This window comes from Cupressus sempervirens, chromosome 7, assembly GCF_028749045.1.
Source record: "Cupressus sempervirens isolate cs-2001-9-10 chromosome 7, ASM2874904v1, whole genome shotgun sequence".
In the NCBI taxonomy this organism is placed as follows: Eukaryota; Viridiplantae; Streptophyta; class Pinopsida; order Cupressales; family Cupressaceae; genus Cupressus; species Cupressus sempervirens.
Genome location: NC_143124.1, coordinates 44,874,273 through 44,887,750, shown reverse-complemented (window position 1 = coordinate 44,887,750; position 13,478 = coordinate 44,874,273). Strand labels below are relative to the sequence as shown.

General features: G+C 33.0%; 1 protein-coding gene across 2 annotated transcripts; it reads right to left on the bottom strand.

Annotated features, from left to right (window-relative positions):
* Positions 1 to 5,573: 5,573 nt before the first annotated feature.
* Positions 5,574 to 6,761, bottom strand: LOC149545377 (short-chain dehydrogenase reductase 2a-like). Of its 2 annotated transcripts, none has more exons than XM_089793989.1 (2): positions 6,595 to 6,761; positions 5,574 to 6,420 (listed from the first exon to the last, which is right to left on the bottom strand). In XM_089793989.1, the coding sequence occupies exons 1-2, from the start codon at positions 6,681 to 6,683 to the stop codon at positions 5,634 to 5,636; spliced, it is 876 nt and encodes a 291-aa protein (XP_089650115.1). In that variant the 5' UTR covers positions 6,684 to 6,761; the 3' UTR covers positions 5,574 to 5,633. The 2 variants fall into 2 exon arrangements, with proteins under 2 accessions (XP_089650115.1, XP_089650116.1); XM_089793990.1 differs by having other exon boundaries at positions 6,499 to 6,722.
* Between the last annotated feature and the right edge of the window lie 6,717 nt (positions 6,762 to 13,478).

The window sequence follows — 13,478 nt, the reverse complement described above, 5'->3', positions numbered from 1 at the left end:
AGGTATGTCTAATTAACCTAGGAACAATGTGGTCTTAACCATCTAGGTCAAAACAACATCATCTATTGTTCTGTATCTCATAGTTCTTTTGACTATGTAAGCTAATCTCTAGTAAAATATCTCAATGGATGCATCATCGTAAGAGTTGTAGGATTCAACTTTCTTAATCATACTCATAAGCTCAGTCCTAATTGAAGATAGTCTCTCCTTATTAGGGAGGATAATGACACTTTTCAATATTCTCTCTAGATTAGATAGAGTGATGTGCAATGTCATGAGAACATCCTCTCTATGGGCCTCCCTACTCTAAGGAGTACCGTCAGATGAAGCACATGATGCTCAACCATTAGAATCCCCTATATTGGGCTCCAAAGCACTTGATACCTTGATATATATGTTGTGTAAAATATATATGATAATAGAATAGATAAATATTGAAAGTATGAACGTGTGAATAGATATAAAATTAACAAAGTAAAATTTTTCAATCTAATGCATGCACATATCTAATGTGTAAAAATAAAATCCTTGAAACTAGATATGTATTCAAATCATCTAAAATTAAACATTATCAAAATTTAGAAATATTAGAAAATTGAATTTACTTGGCTAGTAAATTAAACATTAGAAATAAGTAATAAAATATATCATTTACATGCCCTCCTAAGACAAAGAAAAATCGTAATTTAAAAAAAAAATTATACATGTTTAAATTAAATTTAAATATCCCCTTAAGACATGAAAATTCAAAATAATCAATACAATTACATTCTTAAAATCTAAATAAAAATGTTAGTGATCTCTAAGTGAGGAGAGAGAAAGGGAGATGAGAGAACTAAAGGAGAGAGAGTAACCTAAGTGAATACGAGATAGAGTACTTGGAGAGCTCAAACATAAGTAGAGAGAGAGAGAGAAAGAGAGAGAGAGAGAGAGAGAGAGAGAGAGAGAGAGAGAGAGAGAGAGAGAGAGAGAGAGAGAGAGAGAGAGAGAGAGAGAGAGAGAGCAACCCAAGGGAGAATGAGCCCACAACGAAAGCTTCAAGAGAGTGAGTGAAGAGAGAAAGTGAGGGAGGAGAGAAACTTTTTTTAAGTAGAGAGATAGTGAGGAGAGAGAGAGAGAGAGAGAGAGAGAGAGAGAGAGAGAGAGAGAGAGAGAGAGAGAGAGAGAGATAAAGAGAAATCAAGAGGATGGATAAAGTTAGGAGAGAGAATGGGGAGATAAAAAAACTTGATGAGAGAGAGAGGTGAGTGAGGATAGAGAGAAAATGCAAGAGGAGGGAGAAATTTGTGAGAGAGAATGAGCTTTAAAAAACTTGAGGAGAGAGAGTGAGGAGAGCTCGATGATAGTGAGGAGAGAGAAAAAATGATGAGAGAGAAAGTGGGGTGAGAAAATACTTTACCTAAGAGAAAGTAAAGTGAGTGAGGAATGAGAAATCTTGATGAGAGCAAATATGAGGAGCGAGAGAACTTCATGAGAGAGAAAACTTGCTCGAGAGAGCACAAGGAGATCTAGCTCAAGTGATAAGAAAGAGTGAGGAGAGAAAGACTGTGAGGTTTCAAATATTTTCTAGTGTTTAAGTTTTTCATGCACACAGTTTAACTAAAGGTATAATGTTTTATGTGTTTAAGCATCTAATTTAACTAGGTTTAACTGTTTATTGTATATAAATGTGTATATATAAGTTTACAAATATTATTCTTGAAGTTTAAAATTTCAAGTTGTCCTAACATAATAAAAAATTAATGCTCTTTAAATTAATCACAAAGTAAAAATTAGAATTCTAACTACTTCCTAACCAATTTAATTAACTAAAAATTACATAATGTAAATTTTAACTATTATATTAATCAAATTAAGCAAAAAAAATTTAAAATAAGGAAAAAATAGTAATTTAATCCATTTTTAAAAAAAAGTCCCTACCTCCTCCTCGATCAAATGGCCATCTAGCCCTCTCACCTTATCCTTTAGCCTCTCTGTGCACAAATGTGTGCCTAAAGGATGTGTACTACAATTTATAAGGCCATGGAGTGCTTGGCTGAGTGGGAATTGATCGAGACCCAGTCAATTGAGTACCCCTGGGCACATTGGAGCCAAATGGCATCAACATGAACTTTGTTGAGCCTCCCAAGTTACCTTCAAACATGACATTTGTTTATGATTTGACCCAATTATATTTGGTGGCTCATTTCCCCTTATCTGATGTCTCTATTGTTCTTCTTTTGGGTTCTCTAATGCCGGTTATGTTGGTGATTGGTTTCATCAACTTTTGTCTAGTTTTGTGCATTATCCTATAGAGGTGGTTGACTATGTGTGGGATGAGGTTTTTGATTACATAATGCTTTCTGGTCCTTGCTATAGCAGTTGGAAGACATGTTATATTTTTCTTCTTCTTCTTCTTCTTTGTCCTTCCTTGGATGAAGTAACATCTGAAATAATTGCAAATACATTCATTTTATTCTACAAAAAGATGTGTTCAACAAACATTCATTTTATTCTACAAAAAGATGTGTTCAACAATAAGTGATCTGGAAACCGTACTACAATTTTTCAAATTTTTTTTTAAAAAAAAAATTATTTTAAACCACCCTTAATATGTAAATCAATGAATAAGTGCTAGTTCAAATTACAATATGTGAAGAGCTTATTAAAGTGAGAATTTGCATATTCTAAATGTTCAAAATGCAAGGTTTACCTTTGTATCTAGAGGTGAAAATAAAATAAAAAATTAATAATGATTATGATATTATGAACCAAGTCTATGTATAATCATAAGTTTCTTTAATAAAATTCAAACTATTGCATCTCATGTTAAAGAAATTTTTCACACTCACCTAATCCTTTTCCATAATCATAAGTTTCTTTAACAAAACTCAAACTATTGCATCTCATGTTAAATAAGTTTTTCACACTCACCTAATCCTTTTCCATAATCATAAGTTTCTTTAACAAAACTCAAACTATTGCATCTCAAGTTAAAAAAGCTTTTCACACTCACCTAATCCTTTTCTATATGAATTTATTCAATCATAGATAATTAGATACTACTAAGTATCATGCATTCAAAATACTAACTAATAAAAAGTCAAGTTTGAGTATCTAATATTGTATTTTAGAAATCAATCTTGATATATAATGTTTAATAAATCAATAAATAAATAATCAGAAAAAGAAATAGGGGCCACAACTGTTCATTATCCAATAGGCTTTTTTGCCGGTAATTTTGAAATGGCTGGAAACCTTACCCCGCCATGAAAGTCTCAGTCACAAGTAAAAATTTGATGGAAATCATTTCCGGGCAAGTGTTACCGGTGACCGCCTGAATGTACTCAAATTATCCATTGGTCTTTTCGTCTTGCCAAGTCAACTTGAATCGTCGACACGAACCCGACTATCACCAGTCTTGTGTTAATTGTCTCTCACGCAAGCCCTGACAATGCGAACACGTCACCAAACTTCATGTTGACCTGGAGAAACCCAAAAATGGCTCTGGAATTGTTTTGAAACATGCCCACGAGGAATTTTATTTTGTACAATTTGGTGATTGCGGTGTGGGGATGGAATGGACTTGAGGAAGGAGCGGAGGAAGTAAGCACTATTTTTTTGGGAAATGCCGCACCAAGATATGGTTTTGTGGAAAACCACGATTGCAGACAAGTATTTCTCAAAGAAGGTTTGTCAAGACAAGTTTATAATGTGTTATTTTGTACTTGGTAATGGTAAATTTATTCAAAAAGAATACACTTGAAACATCAGAAGATAACATTAATACATATAATCCTAGAATTCCTCGAATTTTTTTTTATCTTGTGGAAGCATCGGCAACAAAAGAAAGAACAGTGCTTCCAAGTTTCTGTGGGAAATAGGGAATTAATGTATGATGTTAGATTACTCAAAATTCATATGAAATGTATGTATGCTTTTTGGAATCTAGAAGTTTTTTTTTTATATATGATTTTCCCTTCATAGGAGGGAGCACGAAATTTAAGGATATATTTAATACACAACTCCTTAATTTAAAATTAAAATTAATGAACAAAAAAAGATCTTCATTGTTCCTTACAAGTGTGTGTGATGATGTGCACTTCCATTGTTCCTAATAGAAAACAGACAAAAGGATAAAGAGAATTATGGGTAGGTTCGGAAAGGCTTGAAGATACTTGGTTCATTTGAAAGAAAAGTAGTGCTTGAATTTTATGGGTCCACGATAACAATGTCTCATAGGAGTCATCTTACGACTGCAAATTCATTTAAGATTGTTCTTTTCCACTTTGCTATCACTGTTCTGCAATTTTCAAACAAGATGCCTTTAATTTCGTTGCCAACAGAGAGGAAAGAATTTAATTGCATTCATTTTTGTAGACCAGTAATGTTGTGGATAAATTTAAACAATTTTTTTCCTCAATTGACATGCACATAGACGAGAGAAGTCATATATTTTATAGTGGACACCAACACTAGGCAACATACTTTCATGGGTGGGTTTCCCTAACCTTTTGCATGGGCATAGGGGCATATCTTACACAGATATGAACAAAATGGTTGTGGAGATTGTGGTTCTTTCAAATCTTCGAATGGGCCTCAAAAAAGGGTTTGATCTGTTTCACAAAATGTAAAATTGTACACAAAGCATGAGAAATGTGTAACTTGCAAATGATTGACCCCATTCACCTATTGGCTATATCCCTTGCACCCATGCTTGGTGCAGTCACTCTTATACATCACACACTAAATGAAGAATTATTTGAGAAAAAGAAGTCAACTTTTACTATTTAACACTTTTAGTTTAGAAATTAAGCTTAGTGTGTGATGTTTAAGCAATTGCCCTAGGACAAGTGCTAGTTATTTTTGTAAAAGAATTTGATAAATTTATGTGTTAGAACATGAAGAACCCGAGGAGTAGAAGAGAAGACCCAACAACTAAACAGTTACCAGTGTGTAAACACCAAACACAAAGAGTTAAACAAAGATCCAAGACTTTCCAACATTGAAAGCAATTCCATAAGGCCCTGTTTGGTTGCTGGAAGATGAGGGCCAAAACCGGGTTATCAGAGGCAAAACCAGGTTTTGCAAAAAAACTTTGGTGTTTGGTTGGTTAAAATTATAACCTGGTTTTCAATTTCATCTTCCAATTTTGGTCAAAAATTGGAAGAAGTTTCTTCCAACAAAAAGGTGGAATTCGAAATTAAAACCAGGTTTTGAATTTTATGACAGTTTTTTTAATAATATTGTGGGGTCCACAGTATATTCATCTTCCGTGTCAACCAAACAGACCATTGGCTTTCCAAACCACAAAACCAGGTTTTCAAAAACCTGGTTATAAGATAACCTGGTTATGTCAAAAAATCATCTTCCCCAAACAAACGGGGCCTAATAACATCAATCAGAAAAGGAAAAAAATAAAGATAAGCTTTACAGATAAGAATGCAAACAATTCCAATCTTTTAATATTTCGTAATACGTCAAACTAAACCAATTACTAAAACACCCTCACATACCAATCGTTCCAGATACCAATCATCCTTTAATTCATTTCATATGACACTCCTGACAATATAAAACATTTTTTTTCAGTATTGGAGAGAAAACCACGAACTGGATCATTAATTACAAAGGAAAATAATATACAATCTCGATCATTTGTACATTCCCCAATCCTTGTTAACAACTGTTATTCCACCGTCCAAAACAACATTATGTCCGCTAACATACTTGGAATCCTCACTAGCCAAATAAAGTGCCGCCTCTGCAACATCATTTGCCCTAAGGCTTGCTTCTTTCAAGTTGCTTATGCTATCAGCAAACGCATCTATCGCAGCCCTTGTCTCTTCTGAAGCTTCCTTCTCCAAGTGCTCCATGCTCAAATTCGTTGCAAACCCAGAGGGAGAAATACAATTAACCCTAATACCATATTTCCCCAGCTCAGCTGCGCCATTTTTAGTCAACCCTACAATTGCATGCTTTGAGGCCGTGTACGGATATCCCATGCCGCCTACAATCCCTGCAATACTGGCCGTAGATATTATAGACCCCTTTTTATTTGGGATCATAACGCGGGCTGCGTGCTTAATCCCGTGCATCACTCCTTTGGCGTTAACGTTCATCACCCGCTCATAATGCTCCATCTCGTACTCTGCCACGCTGCCTTTCTGGGTATGGCTGATTCCGGCGTTGTTAAACATTATGTCCAGCCGCCCATGTTTTTCAACGGCTAAATCTACCACTGCCCTAACGTCTTGCTCTTTGCTGACGTCGCAGTGGATGAATGTAACCGCTGGAGAAAGGGAGCCGGCGAGTTTCGAAGCGGGTACATCGGAAATGTCAGCGATGATGACTTTGGCTCCATGGTTTGTGAAGAGCCGAACGGTGGCTTCGCCAATGCCTGATGCTCCGCCTGTGATTATTGCTATCTTACCCTGCAATCTGTAACTCAATATGAGAACATTAAACCCAAATAGACTAAAGTCTAGCAAACAAAAGGAAAAACGAAGCAATTAAAACCTTCTGAAAAGAGAGCCAGCGGCTTGTCCTCCACTAGACATCTGGTTTGAGAGATAAAAATTTAAACCCTCCAAAGTCAGCAGGAGAAATCCTTACTCTGTTTGTTTGTGTGGGATTTTGATGGATTCAAGCTGCAGACATGCCGAAATAGATAATAGAAAAAGCCAATCAAGAATGGGAATCATCTCTGAGTTACAAAAAATGTCATCCCGTTTGTCAATGCAAGTGGGTTGCAATGGAACATAACTCCCCGACGGCAGATACTCGGACCAAATACTTTGGGAAAGTTGAAACCAATTTTTGGCTTCGTTAGCGCATGCCATGTGATGTGGGACCTAATTAAAAAATGGAGAAATTTTATAATATCGTTGTATTCTGTTCACTTTCTATTCTTTAATTAATAAATAAATATTACATGTGCATTCTATGTACTGTATAGATAAAGCTATATAGATTGATAAGTAGGAGAGGTAGTGGCTATGGGGTAACTTATATGCACCTGTTGCAAATTAGCCAATGTTAAATGTTAAATAGTGGAAGTGAATATAAAAATAGAATATTAAAAGAAAGTTAATGTAGTACAAAGTAATATTGATAAAGTCTAATGTAGAGGAATAAAAGAAAGAACATAAGGTGGATTTCTATTATTAGATTTAACTTTAATTAATATTTTTAAACAAGTATTATAAGTAAAAATTGAGATTTCATATGAATTGATGCCAATAGAAAATGATGTTTTGTACAATTTAATTTACTAGTATAGATATCTTAAATAAATCTATCTAAAGAAATGCCGATAGATATCAATTGCAAGATAATTATAATTTAATTTACTAATCTAAAATTATTTATGTTTCCTTTATCTCCATTTATTTAGGCTTTTTGCTAACTTAAGTTTTTTATTTTAATTTCTTAAAAAATTGATGATTTATATTTCCAAATATAATAATTTACATGGATATTTTATGTGGTATTTATTAAATTATTTTTAAAAGCATATTCTATTTATAATGAAATTTAAATTTTTGACATGTAGATGGTTGTCAAATTTAACCTAGAAGAATAAAAGTTAATATTAACACGGTCACACCATCTCACTCCCCCATTCTTCCATTGCAGAATTCCTACTGGCATTAATTAAGAAAATTAAACTGATAGATTATTAAATTATACATTACAATTAAAATTTTATATTAATTGATGAAAATAAGAATAATTGTTTATTAGTGTCCACCTTCCTATCAAGATTTCATATCAATTTATGCATATAAAGAGTTTGATTATTAGTGTTTACTTTTTCATTAATTTTTGAATATTAATTTGATGCAAATAAAAATATTTGGTTATTTGAGTTTTACTTCTTAGGAGAGTTGTTGTTTAATTTTAAATTTTATATAAGAATTCAAAACCTAATCAAAACATTAGAATGGATTAATGCTATTATCTACCAAGAACTAATAACACAATGAAGTCAACGAAGTGATAAATAAGTTGATTACATTGTATACATAGGTAACAACATCATCACCAGGAAAGGAATACAGAAGTGGATGATATTATTAATGAAATCAGTCACAATATGCAGGTTATGTTGATGACATGGAAAATATATTGCATGGTTACTCAAGCCTTGAAGAATAGAATTGAGGACCTACAACATATAGTTTTGGGGATTGTTACCAATATTGAGTTTGATGTTAATATTTTTGCTATTTGCCAAATCTAACAAGAAATGATGCAAAAGGCAGTTTTTGGTACCATCTCTAGGAAAAGTAAACTCAAGAAGGAATGAAAGAACAAAGATGCCAAGACCAAGCAAGAGCACAAGACTAGAGACCTCGGAGACTAGATTGAAGACCTCAAATGTCTCACTAATGACGAGGAGGCTATTAAGAAAACCTAATGCATTTTTTTATGCTTTTGATATTTTAAACTCTCGTGTACTCTAGTTAACTCTATTGTTAAACACTTTGTTGTTCTCAATGGAACTATTAATTTTGTTTTTATATGATTTAAATATTGATATCATTAGCAATATGTTAGACTTTTCTTGATATTTTAATTAATGGTGATAGTTTTACTAGTTTTCTTACTGTGAACAATAGTTGTTTTCTATTAGTTTGCTAGAAATTGGTGCATTTAGTTGTAATTATTGGTGTTGTGCTAGCTCTTTGATTCACTCAAATGATCCTTCATTGTGCTAGCTTCTTGGTGTTTATTGTTGTTCTTTAGTTTAGGGCCCTCTCCCTACCTTCCTTATATAAGAAAAACATAATCAACTGTCACTTTTTATAATGGAAAACATTAACAATACAAAAGATGTTAAACTTCAATGACATAAAGGTGATATTTCTGTTAGGGATTTGAAGACGATGTAAATTGATAAAATGTGTAAAATTATATAAAAGATTTATTAGATAAAGTGGAATATTCTCTAGACTCATAAATGAAAATAAAAACCAAGATTTTTTAAGTAACATCAAGTTAAATAAGAGAAAGGATATATCAAGAAGTGAATTCAAAAGCTTTTGAAGAGAGCCAAAACTAGATGGAACAAGAGTCCAAAACTTAAAAATTTAAAAATTTAGCAATTTTTGTGGGAACGCTAAACGAGTAACCAGAGAATATCTCTTTCTCTAGAGAAATGAGGGATGCAGAAGAGGAATGGTTAAGGATACCAACATAAGAAATAACAACCCCATCAACTCCATAATGTAACAAAAGACTTCTAAACTTAAACATAAAAGATCTAGATATCTTTTAGAAGGAAACCTATAATACCCATCAACTAAAAAATGAAAAAGCCTCTCTAAAAAAGAGGGAGAGGGAAGAAACAACCAAAATAAAGCCTCCAATGAGAAGAAAAAGGCTCCATGAGTTCTATAAGAATGAACCAAGCATGTCCCTAGCCAATCTTCAAAAAGGAAAGACCTAGTATAATATGGAGAGTGGGGAGGAGATCCAAAGACAAACCACTACTAGACAAGATCTTCCTAGACAACAAGAGGCCTAGGGAGAGAGAAAACCTTTGTAGAACCCTCCAAACCTTTGTAGGCCTAAACCAAGCTCCCAAAATAAGCTAAGCCTCTACCTCAAGTGAAACTTCCACCCTAGAAGGAATCAGCCACAAAGAGATAAGCATCAAGAAATCCATCAACTACTATAGAGGCAAAAGGTGAGATCAACCCTCAATAGAGATCACAACCACCAAAAGAGAAGTGACTTCCATACAAAACTGACCAAGAATTAAAACTTTGCAATGAAAAGATGCTATTAAAAATAGAGGAATATTGAAAGAGGCCAAATCAAAGAAACTTGGCATTGAACTAGCCACAAGAAGAAACCCCAACAAAAAAAAGGATAAAAAGTCCTTCTCAAAATTGGATCTACCCCATCCATCCTATTGATATCTCTAACTATTTTTTTCTATTAATGTTGAACACTTAGTCATATACTAGGCAGAGTTAGCCAGTCATCACTGCGACTGAGCTACTCTATATAGGCCGAGTCATGTTATAAACTTGTAAATAAACATGTATATTTTGAGATCCATAGGAGCTAAGAAAGTATTTAGTCACAAAGTTATATAGTGAATGTCAAGTATAGTAGAGACTAAGTGACAAGAATAAGAACAAAGAATTCCAAACATGACAAATAGTTTGTGTTGAGCTACACAAAATTGACATTCAAATTAGGAATGATGCAAACTTTGAGGTAAACCATTTTAGGCTGTCATGGAGAAGATATTTAATAATTTTAGAGATCTTTACAAAGGTTGTTACACATTTTATGACATGGATCAAAAATCCCTATGGAAGGTGATCAACCAATCAAATGGAGAGGCAAAAAAGAGAAAGGGTCTAGAAAAATCTTTAGAGAATCTTTAAATAGAGTAGATCAATAACTATTTTGATATTTTGGTGAAGGCAAAAAATGAGAGAATAAAACAATCATGTGATCACAGACCAGATCAAGGTGATAGTGCAACAATTTTAGAGGAGGCAAAAAGAATCAGTTATGAAGAACAAAGGAAGCCACTTTTAAAGCACTGAAGGATAGTAAAGTTATATTAGATAAGGGATCAGATCATATTGAAGAGAGGAGATATGAGGTCTTCTTATCAGAAGAAAATTGATGGTTAGGTACTGAATGAGTCTTAACAGATTGAGTTAGGGATAATCTCTTAAAAGAGTGTTTTTAATAGACCTTTGTAAATCTATTAATCAAGTCCTTTCTTTATTGTAAGTGTAGAATCCCCTCATAAGGTGAGGCCTAGCAGTATCAAACACCTTTAATAGGGAAGACCCCTCACAAGGTAGATCATTAGAAGTAATCAAATTTTAATCCTAATAGACTAAATTTATTCCAGTAGTAAAAATTTATAGTGAGTAATCTCCACCCCAATTTTATCTTCAACTTCGAGGGTTTCTGGATAACCAATCATTATGTTATGTGTGAATGCATTGGAGTTGTGTTAAAAGTTAAAAGTGTTACATATCCTAATTCACTCCCCTTTCAATGTTTTAGTTTTCTAATTAAGACTTTCAACAATTGGTATTAGAAAAAATCTTCTCTTGAAGAAGTTTAACAACCTGGAGATTAGATCTTGGAAATGGAGGGAAAGGTTATTGATAATCATGTGTTAGAAATCCAACTCATACTATAGTAAATTGAAACAACAAGATAGGAATTAATGAAATCCTTGAAAAGGAGAAAAGAGTTAGCCATTCAAATAAAAGAGTATAACTATGAATAAGTTGACACTACAATATAATTTGAAACTATAGCTCCTAGTAGGAATAATGAAGTCATTGTAGATCTATAGGGGAAGAACAATATCCTAAATGTATGAGTTAGAGGACTACAAAGAGAACATGAGATGTAGTCAATAAGGTTGTGTGAAGTAACTGAACAAAAGAATAAAGTTGAGGAAGACAAGGTTGTAGCTAAGGAAGAAAAAAGACATATGAGAACCAAACTTGAAGAGGTCATCTAATGTGCAAAAGCTTACAAATACTCAACTAGACACAATGAATCAATTGATGCTTGCAAATTAGGAGCTAAACATAAAAGATATGGAGATAGAAAATCTAAGATCACAAGATGACCTACTGAGAAATAAACTGAAGACTGAGAAAGAATGTGTGGAAAAATTGAACAAGACTAATCAAGAAATGAAATAATTTAAAGAATTTAGGAGATTACCTAAGTCATCTAGCATCATGTCTGGATCTAGACATGCAAAGAAACATTGATTTACTGAGTAAGGAGAATCATCCAAGAGTAGGGGACTAAGAAAGACAATGATAAAAGGCAACCTTATATGTTATCATCATGGAAAACTTGGTCATACTGCAAACATCTAAAGAAGAAAAAATGGTATGGAAAACCCTAAACCTTTGTTTATTTGTTATTGGTTTTACTACAAGAAGCAAGGACACCAAACACACGAATATAGATCAAGGATGGATAACATACCTTCTAGAGTAAATTTGAAGGTTATTGCTAAAATTGTCAAAAGTATGGATATAGAGCATATGAATATAGATCATAGACAATGCCATATTGCACCAATAAGAGGCTGAATTATACACCTAACAATGTATATTCCAAATGTCACAAGTTTTGATATTGAAGAAAAAATTGAAGGACCCAACTATTAGCATCAAACCATGATCAAATCAATGAATAAAGGTAAAGTGGACATTAAAAAAGCAAAGAAGGAGATGAATCAAAGTTGGAAGAAGAAGGTAGAACATGGAAACCTAGATTAATTATTACTATTTATAATTAATTATTATTATGTCTTCAATTAAAATAGACTCAAACCCAAGACCTCCCATATGAGAGGCTCACAAATTACCATTGAGTTATAGGCTCTTTCTTGATTCCCTTTTAAAATATAATGCATATATAGTATACTTATATTATTTTGTTATCCATCATTATCCCTTTGACATCAATGGCAAAGGTGATTGAAAAGCTATGTACATGACAAAATTTTGGTGCCTTCAACTTTTTCCCTTAGGCTGATTGATTTCCCAAAAGTTTCACATATTCTAAAAAGTTTCATTATATTAGAGCTATGATCTATCACTTTCATGGAGAAGAAAGGAGCAGATGAAAGGTATACTTGAAAGGTGTTTTTATGTGTTCTAAATTCTTTGTTTTCAAGTTGATTTTTTGTCAGGATTGGCTAGGTTTTTATATGTATATTATATTTTTGTTGTTCTCATTTATTCTCTCTATATATTTTTCTAGTGCTATAATATAACTAAAAAATACCAGCTTGTTGGTTAATTAAATTTAGATTCAAGCATGTTAGCCTATTATAGGGGAAACCCTAGGGTCAAAGTTATATTGTGCCCATTTCTTAGCCAAAAGCATGCCAACACCACCTTCCCCTTGTCATATTTTTGTGGAAAACTAATTTTCATCCTTCTAGATAAGATTTATGCCTATCTTAATTTTTAATCTAGTTCCCTCTAACTCTTTGGGAAGGGAAATATCATTGTTACCTTCTAGATTGGAAAATATGAACTCACAATGTGTTTTCTATTGGGAGTACATAACCATTAAAAATTCAAAGATATTGTTCTGAACATCATGAAGAATATATTTTATATTATCCTGAGTATGGTTCTTGAATTTATAGAAATATTGAGGTAGTTTGTGATTTCTTTTGAAAAAGCAATATGGGTTGGTTTCATCATCAAGGGACGAGTTTTCTTCCTTTTACTACCCTTGGGTGTACCTACTTTACCTTACCTAATAGGGATCAATTTCTTTCTTTTCTTTCTATAATCCACACATTTAATCTAGTTGCTACTTCTATCTTATTTTCCATGGTGCTCAATATAAGATACTTATCCCTAACTATAGGCATGATTAGTGTAAGAAGGATCTCTCCTCCAACTTCAAAGAGAGTAGAAAAGAGCCCAATTTTTTTATATCCTCAAGAAATTTTAATTTTGATCATA

Coding starts and splice junctions, on each gene's coding strand:
- LOC149545377 (XM_089793989.1), bottom strand. CDS start 6,683: ATGATTCCCATTCTTGATTGGCTTTTTCTATTATCTATTTCGGCATGT. Junction 6,421..6,594: donor ATCCCACACAAACAAACAGA/GTAAGGATTTCT, acceptor ATTGAGTTACAG/ATTGCAGGGTAAGATAGCAA.